The following is a 23108-nucleotide window of genomic DNA, read 5'->3' on the forward strand; positions in this document are numbered from 1 at the left end:
GCTAATTTCATCCCAAATGACTGAAATTTGGCAAAGTTATAAGCACCTGAAAACAGCATGTTTTAATGGAAAGTGTCAAGTGACCTTTGCCAGTGTCTCCTACTACTTGTGTCTCCTATAATACATATTTTCTTATAGCTGTATATTTTAAAAACAGACCACAGTTATTCTTGTACTCTTCTTCTGATGGCTTATGAGCACAAATTTGTGAAAGGGTCATATTTTAAAGTCCTGATTTACAGCTACAATAGCAAGGAAAGTTCTTGCCTCATTCAGTTTGAATATTTTATGATGTGCCATGAATGAGGCATCATCTGGTGCAGATTTCTGAAGTGCATATTGAATGATGCTGGGCGCTATAGGATTTATAATATTTTTATAGTAATAAACATCCTTACCTGATTATTAACACCTTAGGTTACTTACTGGCACTGAGAGAATTTTAATTGATTAATTATATTTGCAGGAACCCAGGCTAAATGATAATAAGGATCCTTTCTGGACCTGAAATCTATGAATTTCTCACTTTTGGCTGTTTGTTCATTGTCTTTTTGTATTTCACTATCTTGGAACAATGCGACTAGAGCAGCTAGCATGTCTTTCCTTTGGGATTATATTTCCTTTTGTTTCTCATGAACTTGCACAGTGAAAAGGAAATTTAAATGCAAACAAAGTTTTCATTATTTTTTTTAAATGAAAACACTTATATCAATAATAGTTCTTCCATTTGATAAAAGTAATATTTAGAGCCTGAACTTCCCGGTAATGCCTCTTCAACTCTCTTAGACCATTCTTATCTCACCTCATTGTCCCAGCTCTGTACCTGATGGGCTAAGTTCTTTTGTTGGTTAGAAGAACTGTGTCATAAGTTAACCATACGTAGAATGTATGGGCCTGATCCTGCTTCCACTGAAATCGGTGTGTTTTGCCATTGACATCAATAGGAACTGGATGAGGCTAAGTGTTTAATGAAAAAGAACACAAGCTCTCATACATAGTCACAGGTTTATGTTTTAGAGAGCTTACCCTAAATGCCGTTTTCATCACTGACTTCTTTCATTGGCACTAGAGCCTTTAGGCTTTTATTATGATTATATTGCTTTAGTGCTGGAATTCTCAGTGATGTCAGCTCATTCCCTGCCAGCAAGACTGCACTGTAAAATTCAGAATGGCAATGTGCCTTCCAAAATGCTGGTTGCTTATGACCTGTAGTCTTAACATGCTAGGGGTACATCTGCACTGCACGCTTATTTTGAAATAAGCTATTCCAGAATAGTTATTCTGAAATAGGTTATTTCAAAATAGAACATCTGCACTGCAGGGAAGACTCAAAATTAGTCCAAGGCAGGCTTCCTTAATGCAGATGTGCTATCTTGATTTAGAGCCCCAGGAGGCACTGGGGAGGAATAACTTTGGGTACATCTAGACTACAGGGTTTTGTCGACAGAAGTTTTGTCGACAGATACTGTCGACAAAGAGCGTCTAGACTACATTCAGTTCTGTCAACAAAGCAAGCTGCTTTGTCGACAAAACCCTGTAGTCTAGACACAACCCTACATGCAATAACACCTTCTGTCGACAGAAGGCGTTATGCCTTGTAAAATGAGGTTTACCAGCGTCGACAAAAGTGCTGAGTTCTGTCGACGTTATGTCGACAGAACTCAGCGGTAGTGTAGACGCAGGTATAGTTTTGTCGACAAAAGTCCACACACCCTAAGAATGGCCCTCAGGAGAAGCTATTTCATAAATAGCAGCAGTGGAGCATCTACACATGCCTTATTTCGAAATAGCTATTTTGGAATAGGCGTTATTTCTCATAGAATGAGGTTTACAGTCTTGGGAATAAGCTCTCCGTTATTTTGAAATTATTTTGAAATAACAGAACGGCTGTTTAGACGCTCTCATTGTTATTTTGAAATAACACTAGTTATCTCAAAATAATGGTGCAGTGTAGATGCACCCTAAGTTGGTGGAGCAAAACACAATTCCAGGACTGCAAATTGTACTATATTTACCACTGTATTCTACAGTGATTTGAAAGGAACATCAGAAGATTAAGAATTTGGTGAGATGACAAAGATGCCAATGTGAAAGACTGGAAGCAAAGATATTCAGAGTTGCCTTCATAATCCATTTACCCCAGTAAACTGTTACAGGTTGTACCTCTCTTAACCAGGACTCTCTGGTATGGCAACATCCATGATCCGGCAGGACCTCAGATGTTCCCGGATCACAGAGTCCAGGTATAGGGAGGTCTGGCCACAGGGCAGGAACAGCAGGGGGATCCAGGGGCAGCAACTAAGTCAGGGGCCACATGTTGAGTGGGGGCACAAAGGGGCAGATAGTGCAGCAGGGAGATCTGGCCTCTGTGGCTGAGTGGTAGAAGGATGCTGGCGGGAGGAGGGGGGGGAGCAGAGCTTGGGAGCCCAGCCCTAGCAGCATCCAGGGAGCTTCAGCCATGTCTCTCTAGTCTGTGTTCTTTCAGATACCTGGTAGATCACAAATGGTCCCCATGCCAAATGCTGGATGGAATCCTGTGGAAACTAAAGGCCAGATTCTGATACACAAACTCATACTATTACCTACACTACAGTATTTCCACTGAAATCAGTGGATCTTTTCATATAGTAAGTTACCATGCTCAGTGATTCATAGAATCTATGAGTCTAGGTTTCATAGTAACCTGAGAATTTGATCTTAATTTAAAGCCAAGAAGTTAAAAAAATGGAAAACAATAGATGTTGACTGAGTTAGTAATTTTTCATTTTAAGAGAAATCTCTGTGCAGGGTGGATTGATTTAAATCAAGGTGATTTAAATCACCAAAATATCATTGGCTTATATCGAATTTCCCACTGATACTACTTCACATATTTCTTCAAAAAAGGGGGCAAATTTGATCACTAAAACGTGTTAATTTACAGCTCAGTACAGCATTTTACAACATCTAAGAGAATATACTTAGTGTGATTTTTATTAATTTAGGAAATAGTACATAATACTGATTACCTGTATCAAGCTACATATGTAGCAAAAGTACTTAGAAGTGATAAGAATTAAATGATACACACAAACACAATAACACTTACATTTTATTTAACTGAACTTTAAATGTTACATAAATGTTTCACATATGCAATAGCAGCAGTCTCCTGGGTTGGCTGATGGCTGGCCTTACACTCTTTTTTTTTTAATTTTCAAATGTTATTAACTCTAGCAGACAAGGCCTCAGAATAGTAAATGTGCAGTGTCCTTAAACTTCTGCAATTAGCTCTCATCATTCCCATCGTCACTTGGAGGCAGATCTGATTCCAAGTTACTGAGAAAGTGACTGTGCTTAGAGTGCACTTAATTTTGGAGTAAGCCCCATTGAAAGCAGGTATAGGATAGGGTTTGCCTGGGAAAGCTGAATTATGCTAAAGTAAAACAGGGAATAGACTTAGGCATCACCATTATGACCTGTGACCATGATGTTCCAAAATAAGAGGCAAGTATTATGTAATATAAAATAATAGTGGCAAATAGCAAGTCTAGATTTCTCTTACTGCAGCTTTCTGTACTGTATACTTGAGTGACAGATTCTAAACCTAGTTAACTAATTAAACAAGCTGTAAGGATTAGCTAAGCTAAACTTTTTTTTCTAGCAACATCCAACATAGCAAACAGCTTGGGAATTTACTTGTTAAATCACATTTATACGCGTGTCAGCCTGGGACCTACTCCCACTAAGGCTTTGCAGTTTAAATGTAGTGGGAGCCAGGCTGCCTGTGCGCCCGACTCTTACTACATTTAAATTACAGAGTCACAGTGGGTAGCTCCTGGTCCGGCATGAACCTAGGACAGAGGTTGACTAATTGACTAATCATGTAGGTGATACAAATTGTATCGACTACCCGATTAGTCAATTACCTGCCTCTTAAAATCTCTCATTCAAACTGTGGTCTTGAAGCCAAATCCAGATTTGTTGGTTTCGATCTAAGGATCTAGTTCAGCCTGTCTCTGTTTTTGGCAAGCTTGAGTCAAGTTTTGCACAAACTGGTCAAACTGTGATTTCAGGTCGAAAACATTCAGGCCTATGATCTGAAACCAGAAAAAAAATTGGTGATTTCAGCTGAATGTCACTTTGCTTGATTTGAAGCACATTAACTGAAACAATGGATTTATTCAAGGGAACCGTCCATCTTCTTAACGAAGCAAGCATCTAGAGTCATAGAATACTAGAACTGGAAGGGACCTCAAGCGGTCATCAAATCTAGTCTAACACCTCTACTTATAATATCTTCTGTTTTGACGCTTTTCCTCTTATAAACCTAGAGGCTTTGATTTGGATCTCATGCCAGTTTTATACCTGTTTATCTGAATGGATTTCAATAGAGTTGTTCTTTATTTACATTGGTGTGAGAGGAGAATCAATCCCGGTTTACCATAGGATCTTGAACAGCCAGTTACTCAAGCCTTCATTATGCACAATAAACACAAGCAGTAGCAATCTGTGTCAGTACATCCTTATGGAATTGCATATTATTTTGACACACATTGCCTGTTATTCATTCTACTACACCTTTTCACAGACTCAGAAAATATGCAGTATTAATCTGTTATCTTTCCAATAACAGCTTTTAATAGAGATCCTCCACTGTCAAATGCATTTTATCTTATGCATATTTAATTTGACTGCACTGATATATATTAATTTAGATCCTCCTTTAATATTCTCTTTTCTTATTATTTCTTTTGTGCATTTCTTATTATTCCAGTTGCTGTGTGCTAGCTCCCTGGAGATGTGCATGTAGATAGTAGAAAAATGGGTGAAAATACGTATGATCTATTTCAGCAATACCAATATATTGTTATTTAATCGGCAGAGAAGAAAGGAAATAAAAACAATGGAGATCTTCAAGGACACTGTGAAGATGTAACATTAACTCCCTACTCAGGAGATCAATACAAATGTCTAAGCCCTATGCTGGGTGGCTGCTAAGCAGTGAATTTCTCTCTTACCACATAAGTACAAAACCATATTAATGTCCCCCTTGTCCTTCCTTTTCCTTCCTCCATTATATTTTGAACTCTCACTTGTTTTGTCATGCTCCCTCTCGCTTTATGTAATGAAGAGCATACAGCCCATGTCTTTTACTTGGTTTTGTGGGGCACCCACAATTTGTGCTAAGAAAATTCGTAATCTTGTCTTCCAGCTGGCTAAGAAGGCTGCGGTGGGTTATTTCCCAGTTGTGGGGAAAACGAGTTGAGATAGTCCATGGATACTAATAATAGAATAGAAGTAATATCCAGCTCTTATATAGTTCTTTTTACTAATAGATCTTAAAGTGCTTTTCAAAGGTCAATATCATTATCCCCATTTCACAGCTGGGGAGCCTGAGGCACGGTGTGGTGAAGTGACTTGTCTAAGGTCATTCAGTAGGCTATTCTGACTCCTACTCTGGTATGTTTACAATATAGACCATTTGGAACAATTGTTAAGTGTCAAAAGCAAAGTTCAGTTTACAGTGTAGCACACCACTTTCATAAAATGGCTCTTTGTTCAAACATTCTGCCAGACATTATTCCGCTGTCTTGGCTTCAAGACATTGTGTACTGGGGTAAGGCACCTTTCCTAGCAAGGGTGGTATTGTGTTTGGATGGGGAGTCAGGCTCTCCTTTTATTCCTGGCTGTGTCACAAACTGTGTGACTTTAGGAAGGTAATTTAATGCTGGTGTCTTGAGTTTCCCCCTGGCTGAAAAAATTGAGATAATATTCATTCTGGGCTACCTCATGTGCATGATCAGTGACTGTTACAACAGAGTTTGATAACCTCTGGTGGATGTTGATGTGGAAGTAGAATGTATCAACTTCATTATTTTAACCCAAACACATGCCAGTTATTAGTTTTATTCATTTCAGTACAACATCTATCCTGGAACTAAAGGCCCTCCACCTGTCTATGCAGATATTTGTATACATCTTCTAACTATAACAGCAGAATAGCTCACATCATCCTGTGTGAAATAAAGAAGTGTTATTATACATTTTACAGATATACCATCGCCAGATGGTTTACAGGCAAACCAAAGAGAGATCATGTCCTGCACAAAGTCACAGGAAGTCTGGGCAGAATTATCAATTGAACCCCTGTTTTCTGAGTTCTAGTCCAGTGACCTAATCACAAGACCGTTCTTTGTCTCCTTTTAAAATAAATTGTTAGCAATGACTCATCAGAACCACTGAACTGACACAGGACCGGACACAAACCCCTTTTTGTTTAATATGTATCATACACCCCAAAGCCCTTGTGTTAATGTTACTCCAGATTCCTGTAACACCTGAGCCACTGCCAGGGTTAAAGTGCCTTCAAGTAATCATGCTTGGCTGTTCTCGTCCTGCCATTTTCTTTGCACATAGACAAAATCAGAATCAGTGAAGAGGGAAAAAATTGCCACTGCTTTAAGTCTTGTGCAGATGTTTGGTAAAGTACATCCAGTCAGATTAGAGAGTGACAGCTGCAAAGCAGAGAGAGTCTACTCTTAGGCTCACACATAGCCAGAAACTGAGAAGTGTCTCCTTTCATGTCCATCTGGCCAGGAGACTACACTTCCTCCTCTAAGACAAGGGCCCCGCTACACTGTCATCTCCTCCAGCTTCAGCTACTGCTCCTCTTGCTACATGGGGCAGAATGTTACTGTCTCGGAAAGTGGGAAGTTTGTTCTAGGTTCTCAACTGGCCAGATAGCCACATGTGGCTAGTGGCTAGCTTGTTGGGCAACATGGCTCTAGACCCACCAGCAGCTCATCCTATAAATGACAAAGACCCAGCCAAACACTTTGCTGTGGGGCTTCATGAACACCTTGCGCTCCCTGCTCGCTTCAGAACAGAATGCAAAGTCCTGGTATTGATGTAAGGGGTTGGGTTTCAGCTATTGAAGGGTCTTCTCACCCTCTACACCTCTCCAAGAGAGGGATGATGCAGCTAGAGAGACCCAGATTTAGATCACCAGGTGCTGGGGGCAGAGCATTTGTGGGGGCAGAACCCCTGACCATGAAGCTTCTTGCTTGAAAAGACAAGGTTGTCCATTCTGAGGTTTATTACATTAGTATTGTTACGCCAATGTAAATACATCATTGCAAACCCATAGTGTAGACATGCTGCATCAGTATGCAAAGTGGCTTGTTCTGGTGCACATTGCCTTGGACTTGCAGCACAGGTAACTCATGCAAGACAAGGATGTCATATGCTAAATGTTGTGTGTGTACTTGGGGTCACAGTCTTGCCCTGAATCAATAAGAGCTAACTACCCATGGACTATCCATCTTGTATGTCTGAATTTCAACTCTATTTTGCAATGTACCATTCAAAAGGCTAAAAAATATTCCGTGTGTTGAAAATAAATTATAAACAGATTGAGCCTATGTCCAGTAGATTAACTGAACTGCATTCAAGTTAGAAGAGCTTTTGATTAAGAGGTGAAGGACTTGTGGAGTGTGTGTGTGTGTGGGGGGGGAAATCTCAAGTAGTTCTGATTAAACATTGTAGGGAGTTATTATCTCTGGGAGAGGGGGAGGAGAGAGACCTTGTACATGAAAGCACATGCTATAAATCAGGGTTTAGTAAAGCAGTATATCACAGGAATAAAAACCGAGAAACTGTGTCAAGTGCACAATAACGCACACAGAGATTTCATAAAGAAACATGCTGTATTCAATCACATTATTGCGTGGACTAAATTTTCAGTTCACTGAATCAACAGGGTACAAGAAGTACTGGGGAAAATATGAAAAGACTGTCAGTTAATAAAAGCCAGATTCAATAATACTGTATCTACCTTTTGAAGATGGAGAAATTCTTTGTGCAGCATTTAGGGGACTCTTCCATAGCACGGTGAATAGTGTCTGGATGGATTTTATATTGAACATAGATCTAAAAGCCAAGGATTTTCAGTAACATTCTGTGCAGTACTGAATAGCATCTGCCTGTCCACTGTATCAATTCACATTTCATTATAGCTCCTATAATGACAACCAGACAAGTCAGCTATTTGTATACAGAATTCATATAGGGTGAGCATTCAGGCACTATGCAAATGAAGTGCCCAGGATTGAGAGTGGATGAAAGTTACTGCAACCCAGGCTATGTCTACACTACAGAGGGGTTTTTTTTTTCAGAAAAACGGCCATTTCCCCCAAAAAACTTCAGTTTCGTCCATACTGCAATCGCGTTCTTTAAGAACAGAGGGGTTTTCTGACATTGGTAAACCTCTTTCTATGAGGAATACGCCTTTTTCTAAAAGAGCTCTTTCAGAAAAAAAGGTGTGTGTGTGGATGGGGAAGAGAGAGTTCTTTCGAAAAAAGAGGAAAGAGGAAAAAGCACAGGTGCCTGGTGGCCACTCTGTCCATAGTAATCACGGCTTAAATGCGAGAGAGTCCATTCAGTGTGGATACTATCTTTCGAAAAAGCAGATAGCAAAAGGGCACAGAAAAAACTATGTGGATGCTCTCTTTTGGAAGAAGTTTTTTCTGAAGATCTCTTCTGGAAAAGCTTCTTCCAAAAGATGCCTGCAGTCTAGATGTAGCCCCAGAGTGTGGAGTTTTAGCACGTCTCCTCCGCAGCTGCAGCAGCCATAGGCTTCCATCCTGGCTGCCCAAGCTAGATGTTGTATCCTTGAGAGCTACATAATTGTTGTATCATGCACGCAAGGTACTAACAAACTTCAACAGGACTTTATTTACCAAAAGTGGAGTCTCTTTACAAAGCTGCTGAATCCCTCAATATCTCTCACTCAGCCCCTGCCAATCTTCTCTCCATTCCTTCCTGTTTCCTGTGCTTCCAAACTGCCAACGGTCCCAGTTCTAATAATTACAAGCAGCATATAAAATACCACATTCCCTCCTCTCTTAAGAAGTGCTCTCAGTTATAAAATAAACATTGTTTTAACCACTGCAACAAATATGGAACAAGCTACTATACTGTTGGCAGAAATATTACACTGTAAATACTACATAACATAGTCTCTAGTCCAGACAGGTTGTCGTCTGTGTCTGACAGACCATCTCTCAAACCCCGTTTCTTGTGCAATGTCTTGTTGTGTTGGTATTATAGTGAAGTCATCCAACACAGGCTGGGTGTTGGCCTCATCTCCTCTTGGTGCTTAGGCGGTTGCAAGATAAGAAGCATTCCGTACACGCCCATCAAAAAGTCGATAGTTGCAAGATCCCCTCTTCTCAATGATTTTAAGAGGAGATGTGAATTTATGGTCCCCTTTGTGCAGAATTCCAGGTTTTCTTACTCTAATGAAGGAACCACACTCAAACTTCGGTTGCTTAGCATCCCGCTGTATGTCAGTGAAAGCCTTATACTTTGCTTGCTTCTGTCCAACTGTTTTTCCTCACATCATCCTCTTTTGGTGCATCAGGTCTTGACTTTAACAATCCAGCAATGTTCAGTTTAGTATTAATTTGTTTTCCATGCAGTAACTCTGTGGGTGATCTTTACATTGTGGCACGTAATGTAGCCCTGTATGCTTACAAGAAATCAGTAATGAAGATTATCCACGATCGCCTTTCCAGTTTAGCCATTTGCAAACTCTCTTTCAAGCTTCTCTTAAACCTTTCAATTTCCCCATTGGCTTGAGGGTAATACAGGGATGAACTTCTATGTAAAATGTTTCTCTCTGCTATAAACGTTTCAAATTCCAGGGAAGTAAATTGACTACCATTACCCGAAACCAGTTCTTTGGGGTTACCTTCCCTGCTATAAACTGTAGAGAGGAACTTAATTACTGTAGCAGAAGAGATTTGTGATGTAAACGCTACTTCAGGCCATTTACTGAAATAGTGTATTAAAGTGATGTCATAACAACAGTCAATTAGTGCAAAGGGTCCTATGATGTCAATTGCAACTTTTTCCCATGCAGACTCAGGAAGAGAAACAGGCTGTAATGGTGGGGTACATGTCACTGCTGTCTTATCATGCATTTGGCAAGTGACACAGGATTTGATGATTGCTTCAGTTTGTGAGTCCATCCCTGGCCACCAATACAGATCCAGTAGTCGTTGTTTGGTTCTGACAATTCCTTGATGAGTATCATGTGCCAGGTGTATGAATTTTGACTGTAATTCTTTTGGCACAAGTGGCCGGTGTGTACCTCGTAGCACACAGCCATCAATCAAAGAAAATTCATCCTGAATTCTAAAATAAGGCAGCAAAACTGGATCAAGGTTTTTAGGGTTACTGGGCCATGTCTCTTTGTCAGAAATTCCTGTAGCTTTTGTTGAATTGGACATGCCAAACAAGCAGCTTGGAATTTCTCTCTTGTTACTGCAGTAGGAGTGCTTGTAATAAACGCAACTACTTCATCCTCATCCTCCAGTGAACCATCTGGGGAAGACAAAGGCAGGAGAGAGAGGCAATCAGTTATCACATTTTGGTTTCTAGGCTTATATTCCAGTTCATAATTGAAAGAGAGTAGTCTTGCAGACCATCTAGCAATACGATTCCCTGCTCTTCCTAGTCCTTTCATGGTTAGCAATGTTGTCAAAGGGCTGTGGTCTATGTGCAACTTGAATGTGCAGCCCCACAGGTAAGTTCTCCATTTTTCAGTAGCCCAGACACAAGCAAGTGCTTCTTTTTCAACTGTAGAATATTTTCTCTCAGTATCACTCAGTGTCCTTGAAGCAAATGCAACAGTCCTCTCTGTGTTATCCTCATGAAGTTGTGTGAGGACAGCCCCAAGTCCATAATCAGAAGCATCAGTAGTCACAATTAGTGGGCATGCAGGACTGAATAGTGCAAGTACTGGACTATGTACAATCAAGTCTTTCACCGTTTCCAAACTAGCTTGTGCATCTGTTGTCCACACCGAGGTTGAACTTCTCCGTAGTAATTCTCATAATGGTTCAATGACAGACGCATAATTGGGAATAAATTTTGCATGCCAGGAGGTAAGACCCAAGAAGGAACGTAAGGTTTGCAAATCTGTTGGAGGAGGAGCCTTTGAAATTGCTAGGATATGATCTGGATCAGATTTTAGTCCATCTGGTGAAATTGTATGCCCCAGAAGGAGAGTTCTGTTTGTCTAAATTTGCATTTAGACAAGTTGAGCTTGAGGCCTGCTGTGCTGATGCAGTTTAGTACAGACTGCAGGTTCTTCTCATGCTCCTCAGAAGTCTTTCCAAACACAATAATATCATCCAGATAGCACCGAACTCCATGCTGATTCTTCAGAATCAATGACATTTTTTGGAAGGCACTTGGAGCAGATGCAAGACTGTATGGAATATGTTTAAAATGAAATAGTCCCTCATGTGTAATAAATGCTGTGAGGTCTCTGCTGTCTTCATGCAGCATAACCTGGTGGTAGGCGCTCTGCAAATCAAGAGTAGAAAACATCTTTGCTCCATGGAGTTCTGCAAATACTTCTTCTATGTGAGGCAGTGGGTGGCTGTCAATCACAGTATCTTTATTTGGCTCCTTAAGTCCACACAAAGGCGAATGCCTCCATCCTTCTGCTGTGTCACCACTATAGGTGAAACCCATTCAGATGAGTCAATCTCTTCAATAATATCCTTTTGTACAAGTTTAAGTTCCTCTGAAACAGCTTCCCTGACTGAAAACAGTAAGCGCCGTAACTTCTGCCATACAGGCATCACATTGTGTTGCATTTTAACTTTTTGCACAAACCCATAAGCACAGCCAAGTGTCTCCTCAACCTGGTCTTGGGTCCCAGCTGAAATTGATGTGTGTACTGCAAGTGTGCTTTGCTGAGGAAGGTCAATTCATCCATTAACTACCCTGAGGTTTAAAGCAGCCAATAAATCGCTGCCAAGGATAGGAGTGCTTTTGTGGACAATGTAGAGCTCTGCAGTTACACAGCAATCACCAAAAGTCACTGTTGCTGGCAGGCAGCCACGTACTGGAATTTGGTTTTTCAAATAGCACACCAAGTGAAGTTTTGGTTCAGTAAGAGGCACATCTTTAAAGTAATGCAAATAAATGGAATCAGGTAGTACAGGCAGTCCCCGAGTTACATGGATCCGACTTACATCGGATCCCTACTTACAAACGGGGTGAGGCAACCCCGCACTAGCTGCTTCCCCCCAGTAGACCAGGGAGATGCGAAGCTAGCGCCCACCCCCCCAGCAGACCAGGGAGACGCGGAGCGGCTTTTCTCAGCAGACACCTCAGCTTGAGAATAAAGGACTGAGGGAAGTGAGGTGTGGGAGAATAAATCTGAGCTCTGGAGAAATGTTTGGCTAGAGTTTCCCCTACAATATGTACCAGTTCCGACTTGCATACAAATTCAACTTAAGAACAAACCTACAGTCCCTATCTTGTACGTAACCTGGGGACTGCCTGTATAGATACGGCTGAGCCAGTGTCCAACATTAGCTGAATAGGAAGTGATTTGCCTGAAGATATGGCAGAAACATTTACAGTGTACCTTATCTGTTCTGGAATATGTGCAGTAGTGATTTTGTCCACACTTAGTACGGTAACATCTGGTATTGTAACTGCATGCACCTGTTCATTGGACTGGCTACTGCGGCATACCTTAACAAAATGCCCAATCTTTTTGCAGTGATTGCACTGAGCTACTTTTGCAGGACATCTTGGCTGTGTCTACACTGGGCCACTTATTCCGGAAAAGTAGCCGCTTTTCCAGAATGAGCTGTCTACACTGGCCCCTTGAATTTCTGGAAAAGCAGTGACAATTTACTGTAAGAAATCAGCTGCTTTTCCGGAAAAACTATGCTGTTCCCACTCGGGCAAAAGTCCTTTTTCCGGAAAACTGTTCCAGAAAAGGGCCAGTGTAGACAGCACAGTAGTCTTTTCCGGAAAAAAGCCCCGATCGCGAAAATGACGATTGGGGCTTTTTTCCGGAAAAGCGCGTCTACATTGGCCACAGACGCTTTTCTGGAAAAAGGGCTTTTCCGGAAAAGCAGCCTACCAGTGTAGACGCTCTTTTTCCGGAAATACTTATAACGGAAAACTGTTCCGTTTTAAGCATTTCCGGAAATTCATGCCAGTGTAGACACAGCCCTTGTGTAGCTTGTGAGGTGTTGTAGGGATCCACAGCGAAAGCATGCTTTTGCTATGCTTTGAATTTGCTGATTCTGTAATTTTTCATTAGCTTTATCCTTGTAATTGTTTGTCTGCAGTGATAGTGGACTTTTCTGCAAAGGAGTCACAGCCTGGACTGAGCCTCCTGTATCCATGCTCCTTATTTTGGCTTCTGCTATAGCTGACTCAATTTGGGTAGCAATGGTTATTGCTTTTTCCAGTGTAAGTTGTGGTTCTAGAAGCAAGCATTCTCTTACACGAAGCATGGTTGTTTTCTCAATAAGCTGGTCTCTAGAGTTAGCAGGTAGACCCTTCCCCTCCCCACAAAATACCGGACACACTCGATCGGAGGGGAGGGGAACTGGCCAGGAGGGGGGCGGGGCTGGCAGGGGGGGCGGTTGAGGGCCATGGGGCTGGCTGGGAGGAAGGGGGGGCGGGAAACAGAGCTGGGGGTGGAGATCAGGGGCCAAGGGGCTGGATGAGAGGAGGAGGGGCTAGAGGAAAAGGGGGTGGGAAACAGAGCTGGGTGGGGGTACAGCCTCTGGCCACAGCTGGAGTCCAACAGGCCGGGCCCCTGGCAGGCACTCCCTCTAGTTGCTAGTAGAAGCTGAGCAGGGGTGGGGGAAGTGGCTGGGAGCCGCTCCCCCTGCCTGGCTTCTGCATGCAACCAGAAGCTCCCAGCTGGAAGGCAGGGCCCGTGATCAGCGCTGGGAGCCTCTGGTTATGTGCAGAAGTTGGGCGGGGGCAGTGGCTAGGAGTCCCAGCCACTGCCCCAACCCCAACCCCGCCCCACCCACCCAGCTTTTGAACGTGACCACAGGGCTCCCAGTGCCAATCGTGGCCCCGCTCCCCCACCCCTGCCAAGCTTCCATCTGGCACCCAGCCAGAAATTCAGAAAATACCGGACATTGCACATGTCCAGTATTTTCTGAATTTTTCTACCGGACAGAGGGCACAAATACCAGACCATCCGGTAAAAAACCGGACACCTGGCAACCCTATTGGTCGCTAATCATCTCATCTGCCATATTCCCAAAGTCACAAGTTACAATCAGACTCCTCAGAGAAGCAATATACTGAATTATAGTCTCCCCTGGTTTCTGCTCACGCTGGCAAAATCTGTAGTGATTAGCTATTACATTCACTTTTGGCACAAAAAAGGTTCTTTAATGCAGTGAGTGTAGTCTCATATTTATCATCTGCAAGGGGAAAAGTGTAAAATATACACTGCCCTTCTGCTCCAAGGCAGTGGATTAGTAGAGCACGCTTTCTTAATTCAGAAATCTCTGTAGCACTGATTGCAAGCAGATAAGTCTCAAACATATAAATCCAGGCAGTAAACGCAATCAGAGGCTCACCTGGGCTTTGCAGAAAGGGTGCAGGTAGGTTCAGAGGCAGAAGATCCCTCCTCGTTGCCAAAATGTTGTATCATGCATGCAAGGTACTAACAAACTTCAACAGGACTTTATTTACCAGAAGTGGAGCCTCTTTACAAAGCTGCTGCATCCCTCAGTAGCTCTCACTCAGCCCCTTCCAATCTTCTCTCCACTCTTTCCTGTTTCCTGTGCTTCCAGACTCTCAACAGCCAATGGTCCCAGTTCTAATAATTACAAGCAGCATCTAAAACTCCACAATAATGGATCCTGGAGCCCCTCATCCAGCTTGCTTCCCAACTAGTCCCATTGTGCTTTCCTGTGTTTTAGTCTGTTACTGTGGACAGTGAAAAGGGAGTAGTGCATAGGGAGTAGAGAGAGCCTCTGTTTGACCACTCAGGCTCCGGGCTTTCAGCCCTACTCTCAGTGTAGAAGCACAAAGTTTTGTAAGTGATCTCAAGGGGACACACTGAGGGCCTGATCCATAGCTCATTGAAACCAGTGGGATCCTTTTTATTTACTTCACTGGGCTTTGGACCAGGCCCTCCGTGAATTTCGCCTCAGGTTGGAAAACTTCAGCTTAGTTTCACTGGCTTGTTCAGGTTAGTTGCTTATTAACTAATTGGTGGATTATTCAGTTTAACTAGCTGTTTTCTCCTAGGTTTCATTTCAGTTTCCAGGTTGACCATGTTAATTTCCAGGAGCAACATTCTCTTCTGTTTCAGCTGCTTACTCTCTTTAGGAAGTGACCTCATATCATTAATCAAACAGATTATTGCTTGGAGTTCCCTGCAACTGAATTACCTAGTGTTCCTGTATTGTAAAGGTCCCTCCCCATGAGCGCTGAATGACTCTATTATTTTCTCTTTATTAGGTTTGTTTCTAAAGAAGGTTTCAGTGGGTTATTTATTATATGTTTAGTAGTTCAGCTTGCAGAAAACATATTACATCAATTTTATTATTTTAATTTGTTTGCCTGTTAAAATAGAAATATTTTATGTGTCCTGGTGGGGCAGTTAAAGTTTTTGCTGACAGTTTTATGATTTCAATAGCTCAGAGAAGTCCCTCTTTTTTTCACAGAAAGCTCCATTAAAAAGTTTAATATGTCCCATTCTTTATTTAAGATGAGTGTAGGAGTATATTATTTCTAGCAGATCACAAGGAAAGCATAATGTAATATAAGTATAATATTGGGATGGTTACATTTTATTTTTATTTTTGAATTATGGAAACTTTTCTCAGTCTGCGTCACCTGGTACAGAACTGATCTCATTATCTTTGTACTCTCATTAATAACTGCTCTGCCAGGATCAGTCTGAAGCCAGGCTCGCTTAAGTGTCTTGTAACACAAATGTGTGTCTCAGTTGTGATCTATGAACAAGTAGGAATGGGTGAAATGATGAAGCCTCCCTTTTCTTGTCTCTAGTAGGAATAACAAAGCAATGTAGTGAATCAATGTGCACAAGGTGTCAGACATAATTACTGTATAAATCTCACAGACTAGTGCAACCCCCTCTTTTCTTCCTGGGTTACTCAGGAGCAGGCAATGTTTTTAATATTAAAGGAGGGCCTAAGTATCCCAATGTTGATGTTGAATAGTTGGGGATTCCCTATCCATCCCTTTGCTGCAGTGCCTTGCTTCTAAAGGAATATAAAAAGGCATTGCCTCCACCTGGCTGGCCCCTGTACACACTTAATGGTGTGCCTTGGAACCTCCAGGAATAAACTTATTCCAGTAATAATCTGGATCTAACTCCAAAACAACAGTTATAAATAATATACATCTAACGGGTTAAATTAGAATTGACACATCTTTACTTAACTTAAAGAGACAGGGTTTAATAGACTAAAATTGAATAAAATCAATTGACAAAGTACACAGAAATAAATGAAACACTTCTCTAACTGGCATTTACACTGCCATCATTTATCCCACCCCAGAGTGTGCACTCCTCAGGATCTCAGAGCCCCAGACACTTGCTTGTATGGGTACGCTTGAAGATCTGCAGCTAAAGTGGAGACAGAACTGTGCAGGTTGTGTGTGTCAGTCCAAGCAAGGTCACAAGCTGCACAATGCCGCTGATACTGGAGCTGGCCCCACCAAATACCAGCAGTTCTGGTTCACTGGGCAGATCATTCTGCCTCTCTTTGGACCTAGATTCAGTCTGTCTTCTGTGCTCCATCCCAGACAGCACTTTCCCAAACAGCCGCCGTTGCTCATAGGATCTTCTATGCAGGCCGTTCTCAGCCACAGGCACAGCCAGTCTCTCCTTTTGAGGGACAATCACCAAGAACCCCTGAAGAAGCCTGCTAGATCAAAGCCCCAGCAGGCTGTCAGCAGCAAGCTCTAGCTGTCAGCAGCAGCTCCTAGACTGGAAAAGGCTCCACGCCAGCAACCTGGTTCCTCTCTCTAAATTAGAGGCTACCAACTCTCTCTCTGCACTGCTTGGAAGAGAACAACAGTTTCCCTCCTTTTTCCAAGGTATCATGGGAGTTGTAGTCTCTAGGGCTTGATTGGATCCTCCCAGTACAAGTTAGAGGCGCCTATAGAAAAGGGGGCCTGCACTAGGAAAGGAGAATAGAACACTGCCCTCTAGTTCCAAAAAGCACTGAAGCATGACTCTAGCTGGTAACTATAGTAAGCCCCTTATAATCTTCCTGGGCCAGCCACTACGTGGCAATGTTAGACTTTAACTTATATACACAAAAGTGCATTACAACATTACAGTATCAGAAATGCTTCCTGTCCACTCTCATTTACTCATTGATCTTGCTGGCCTAGGAATGTGTAACTATCCTGTGCTAGCTCTAGTGAGTCTGACCTGTTATTTTTTTTGGCCCCTGTCTGAGGCAGGATACTGAACTAGATGGGCAATTCTGTTATAGTACGGTAGTCACAATGTTTTTTGTGTTATTACCTTATTGTTTTCAATCAACTGCTGGTCCCACTAGAATAGTTTCAGAGTTAAAAGCAAGCTGCTCAACTTCTGTGCTATGGGAAGCCATCAACATTCAACCTCGCTTGGGTTTGCCTTTGAGAGTTCTGAGTGTATCTCCACACTATTTCATGTTTTCCAGAGTGTCTGGAGGTGAGCTTTTCGACCGCATAGTAGAGAAAGGATTTTACACCGAGAAGGATGCAAGCACTCTGATACGGCAGGTGCTGGATGCTGTGTACTATCTGCACAGAATGGGCATTGTGCATCGCGATCTCAAGGTAAGGCCATTCACTTCCTTGTATCTCCAGATAGTCTAAATCTTAAACCTTATTACATTAAGCAATATATGGATCAAGCAGTCTTCTCTCCCCACTGGATGTTACAGTTCTTAATACACTCTCAAGCCTGGGATCAGTCTCCTTAATTGAAGTGTTTGTCTTTCCAGTGCCCTTGATACTTCTAACATAGGTAGAGAAGGAGGAAGGCCCAGGAATGATGCTACTGTCTTTATTTTATAGCCTCAGTCCACATGCTTGGAAAATACTAGCCCAGACATGTCCTGGTGGGCTTTGCTGAGTCACAGGTTAAGCAAGCACCCTGGTATGATCTTGTGCAATTGTCACTGAATTGTAAATCCCTTGATTACAACCCATCTGCTGATTTACAGTTGTTGATCACCCTCTTGAGAGTGGTTTGCCTCCTTTGTATGTCATTTGCGAAACTACCACATATTTAAGTTCTGACCATACAGAAAAACTCCACAACTTAATACAGATAATGAAATACATATTTGGACAGAACAGTAGGTTTCAGCAGATCATGACCTTTCATATGATATCTTACATGGCGTGCTTTGTATGAAATATAATGTATTGTATGATGGGGTGAATATGGAGATTCCAGGTTGCTGCTTTGTGGTAGAGAATGCCACACCATTAATTGTTAGAGAATTGGTAAACATTTTCCAGTCAGTCCCTCTTTATGGTCATTCTGTTTGAGCCAGTGTTTTTGTAAGTGCTTTCTGTATAAGCGATTCTTTTCTGAAGAACATGGTGTAATTGTATGATTTTGAGATTAGTTGTTGTTCCTCGCTGTGTGCGTGTGTCATTATAGCCGAGTCTTTCATCCCTTCTATTCAAGAAATAACATTATTTCTTCATGATTTCTACCTTCCATTTTTATGCTGCTATTGAGCTGATAATCAAATATTTCTTTGTCGATGTAATCGTGTACAGAGCTAATAAAACCACTACATTTAAGGCTTGGGTACCCTGAACAATGTAGTAGCAGAAGGCATATTTTTAATAAACAATGACTGAATATATATATTCAGTATTAGGGCCACAGCATTATTACTTAATGTAATATAGCAATTTCAGTCAGCTACATTTGCATCCCTAGTTCGAACTAGGGAGCAAGTGTAGATTTACCCTAGGACTGTACTGACTTTCCTATGCTGGTGTACCCCTGACAGGTATGAGGCCTTGCCAACCCTGCAGAGTAAGTCGATATAAGTTAGGTTGATTTATTTTCCATCGACTGACCTCAGGATCTGTGCTGTTGGTGGGATATGCTTTCTTGTCAGCCCCTCTCTTTGCGTTGAAGTACTGAAGTTGATAGGAAAGTGCTCTCCCATCGACTTGCTGCATCTTCTCCAGACCCACTATATTGACACTGCTACTACAGTTGCAGCATCACCAATTTAGTCTGTAGTGAATACAAGCCCCGAGACTAAAACTCAGTCAAGATTAAAACTAGTTGGGAAAAGTCATGAAAATGTTTTCAATTTTTCCTGGTGGCTTTTTTTAAATATTGAGTTTATAGAAATTAAAATATGTGCAGTTCAAACTATTGTACCCGGTCTCATGTGGGTTGAAAAGCAGGGCTGTATGGAGAGAGGTGGGATTTCCTGGTTATATTTTGAATTTTGAAATGTCAATAGTATTTTGAAATTCAAAAAATTTCAGTCAGCTTCTAGTCATCAAAGAAAGTGAGTGGTGATTATGATGGATGGGCTAGTGCTGTGGTTCTCAACTGGTGGTCCATGGATCACTGGTGGTCCATGCTGACTTTTTCGGTGGCCCAAGGAACATTGTCCAAAGTCACATGGCATGAGCAGGCGCTGTCGTTAGGCTGATTTGCACCATGTTCACAAGTACACGGTACGTCATCCATAGCGTCACATAGGACGCATCCGTGCTATGTTGCCAGTAACTTCCGTCTGAGGCTCTGAGTGTCAGTGTAGCTGCCGCCATCGTGCTGTGCGGTTGCTGTCATTCATCCTGTGCTACATGTGCTGTTTTACAGGTGTGGTGTAGTTTATAATGGCAACAACAGGAAGAAATGTCAAGCGCAAGTATTCGGAGGACTACATTGAATTCGGCTTCACTTATCAAAAAAAAGAAGGCATGGATTTGCCACAATGTGTTATTTGTTTCAAAGTTTTGGGGAATGACTCAATGAAGCTGGCTAAGCTCAAACTCCATCTCGAAAAGTGTCACCCCAACTTGTTGCAAAAGGATGAAGATTATTTTGAGCGTCAGTTATCAGGTCTGAAACGGCAGTGCCTCGACTTAACAAGTGCATTCTACAATAAGACAAGCAATGCAGTGCGCACTTCCTACATTGTTGCATACAAAATTGCACAGGCCAAGAAGCCTCATACCATTGTAGAGCAAGTTGTGCTCCCCTGTGCAAAAGAGATGGTACAGCTTGTTCTTGGTGAGGAAGCAGCAAGAAAGCTGAATGATATATCTGTCTCTAATGACACAGTATTGAGACAGATAAAGAAGATATCACAGAACATCAGTGAACAAGTTGTGGATGAAATAAAGAAGTCTCTATTGTTTGCCATACAATTGGATGAATCGACTGACATCACATTGTGCTGTGAGCTATTGGTGTTTGCACGATACATGGTTGAGGGAGACTTCAAAGACGAGTTTCTTTTTTGGAAGACTCTTGATACCACCACGAAGGCTCAGGATGTGATGGAAATTGTTAACAATTTCTTTGAAGTACATGGCCTGGATTGGGTAAATCTTATGGATATCACCACTGATGGTGCACCTGCCATGCTGGGCTCAAGATCGGGCTTCCAAACACTGGTGAAACAGCGCGCTTTAATGGTAACCGGAGTTCATTGTTTCATTCATAGGGAAGTTTTAGCATCAAAAACATTGCCTGATCAATTGAACGCCATTTTCAAAGGGTGAATCACATCAAATCATTGGCTCTGACACCAGGCTGTTCAAAAGATTCTGCCTAGACATAGGTTCCGACTTTGATGTGTTGCTGTTCTACACTGTACGGTGGTTGTCAGCAGGGAACGTATACTCAACAGAGTTTTTCAATTGAGAGAGGAGTTGGATTTATTTCTCCAGGCTCAAGGAAAAGAAGAATTCCGACATGTGACAACGCAGTCAAATTTAGAACTTGTGTATCTTGTCGATATTTTTGGAATCTTGAACAAATTGAATCTTCAGCTGCAAGGGAAAGGTGCGAATCTGTTCTCTCACCAAAGCATCAGCAAGGCTTTTCTTGACAAATTGGAACTCTGGATCATAAGAGTTGAAGGCAATAATTTGGTTCAATTTCCATATGTGGATGCCATGCTCGGGGAAAAGGAAGCCATTCGGACACAAATTCTCAATCGTTTACGGAAGCTACGAGACAAATTCCAACAATACTTTCCAGAGGTGGACAGGACAAGGGATGGATTATCTCTCATCAGGAATTCATTTACAACAGATGTTAATAGTGTTCCAGAGGATCTGCAAGAGGAATTCTTGGATCTGAAAAATGATTTTGCGGCTCAAGATGTACCAGCAGTCTACCATAGAGAAATTTTGGGCCAGCGTGACCGGGAGTTACTCAAATCTATCAGCACATGCAGTCAGATTTCTTTTGCCATTTGCATCAACTTATATGTGTGAGACTGGATTTTCGTGTTTGTTGCACGTTAAGTCCAAACAGAGGAATCAGCTTGCAGTGGAAAGCGATATTCATTATGCATTATCAGGTACCACTCCAAACATTGAAAAGCTTGTCAGTGAGAAGAGAATCCAAAAATCTGTTAGTAAGAAATAAATTTCAAACCAAAATGTTCGTTGTCTGCTCTTTTTTATCACGTCTCAAAAAGGAGGTGGTCCACGAAAATTTTTTGATTGGCCTGGTGGTCCATGGATTGAAACAAGTTGAGAACCACTGTCTTAGCTTAATCTAGTGTGTCAACCTTTGGAGCAAATCACTGGCCTGAATATTGAGTTCAGCTGTATTCCACTTAGTTGAGAAAGTAGCTTAGATTTGTTGATATTTATGATGGAGAATATTTGTTTGCACATATATATGATTCCAAATATGGAAAGAATTCTTGATGCAAAGGAATACAATTTGGGCTAATTTGATCCAGGTATTGGTAGAACTTGGGAACACCACTATTAAAAAAATTGTCCTTCAGTTGTGTGGCACTGCACTTCATTAAGTTCCAGCTGGAGCATCTCTAATATATCGAGCATGCTAATAGAAAAGATTGTGCTGAAAATTACAAACTCTTCTTCATGGTTCTGAACTCAGAGACTCATTTGTGAAATTCTCTTCTAAGTTAAATAATTTTGCCCATGGTGTCATCACATTGAGTCCCAAAAGTGTCACACAGTGATTTTAAGGTAGGTAAAGTTCCATCTTCCACAGATGAAGTTTAGTTTCAAAAGCATGAATGTTGTCATAGTATTCTATCTCAACTTGGTTAGTTTCCTGCGTTCTTGTGTTGAGTGAGTTCAAGTGCTCTGTAATATCCACCATGAAAGCAAGGTCTTGATGCCATTCATTGTCCTGTAATTCCCTTTCTGATCCATGAAAAGGTGGATCTCACAATGCAATTCAAAAAAAGGCAACAAAAATGGTTAAGGGTGTGGAACTATATCCATATGAGGCAAGATTAACAAGATTGGCACTTCTCATCTTGGAAAAGAGATGACTAAGGGAAGTTATGACTGAGGTCTGTAAAATCATCACTGGTGTGAAGAAAGTAAATAAGGAAGAGTTATTTATTCCTCATAACATAAGAACTAGGGCTCACCAAATGAAATTAATAGGCATCAAGTTTAAAACAAAGAAAAAGAGGATTTTCTTAGACAACGCATAGTCAGCCTGCAGAAATCTTTGCCAGAGGATGTTGTGAAGACCAAGACTATAAAAGAGTTCATAAAAGAACTAGATAAATTCACAGACAATAGGTTGGTTGTCATTGATAGTTTGCATTTAGGACTTCAATTTCATTACAACCCAAGTTTTCTTACCTATCTTTGAGAATGCCCTGTTTTTGGCCAGAATGAGAGCTCTTCTTCAGTCCACATCAAATTTTTTCAGAACTTCCAAAAAATTGATAAAAGAGATAATTTGATGATGATGTGTCCATGATTCTCAAAGCTCCTTTGCTACCCACATGTTCTCATCAGCTCCATGAATGCGCACTGCTAATTAAGATCTGTCATTTACATCTGTGCTTTCATCAATTGCAACTGAAAAAGCAGCAAAGGACTTTGCTTTGTCCAGCACTTAACTGTTCCAATTCTTAGCTAACTGTTTTCTTGGCAATTTTGTTTCTTGAGAGGCTATTTTGTAAAAGCTTCCCACTTGTAGGTTTTTAGCATGAAGTTCCTCAAAAATTCTCCCTCGGAAAATGGTTCTGATGACACAGTTATTTCACAGGCAATCGCATCACTTGCTTTAACAGCAGGATGAA

The 23108-nt window shown here is 41.5% G+C and overlaps 1 protein-coding gene across 3 annotated transcripts in view; it reads left to right on the forward strand.

The window, feature by feature from the left end:
* CAMK1D (calcium/calmodulin dependent protein kinase ID) overlaps positions 1-23108 on the forward strand; it is a 408029-nt gene that overhangs the window by 309483 nt on the left and 75438 nt on the right. For all 3 annotated transcript variants that reach the window (XM_006117098.4, XM_075926019.1, XM_025181664.2), the window contains exon 4: positions 17502-17640. In XM_006117098.4, the coding sequence (XP_006117160.1) occupies positions 17502-17640 (139 nt within the window). The remainder of the gene's footprint in view (positions 1-17501; positions 17641-23108) is intronic.

This window comes from Pelodiscus sinensis, chromosome 1, assembly GCF_049634645.1.
Source record: "Pelodiscus sinensis isolate JC-2024 chromosome 1, ASM4963464v1, whole genome shotgun sequence".
In the NCBI taxonomy this organism is placed as follows: domain Eukaryota; kingdom Metazoa; phylum Chordata; order Testudines; family Trionychidae; genus Pelodiscus; species Pelodiscus sinensis.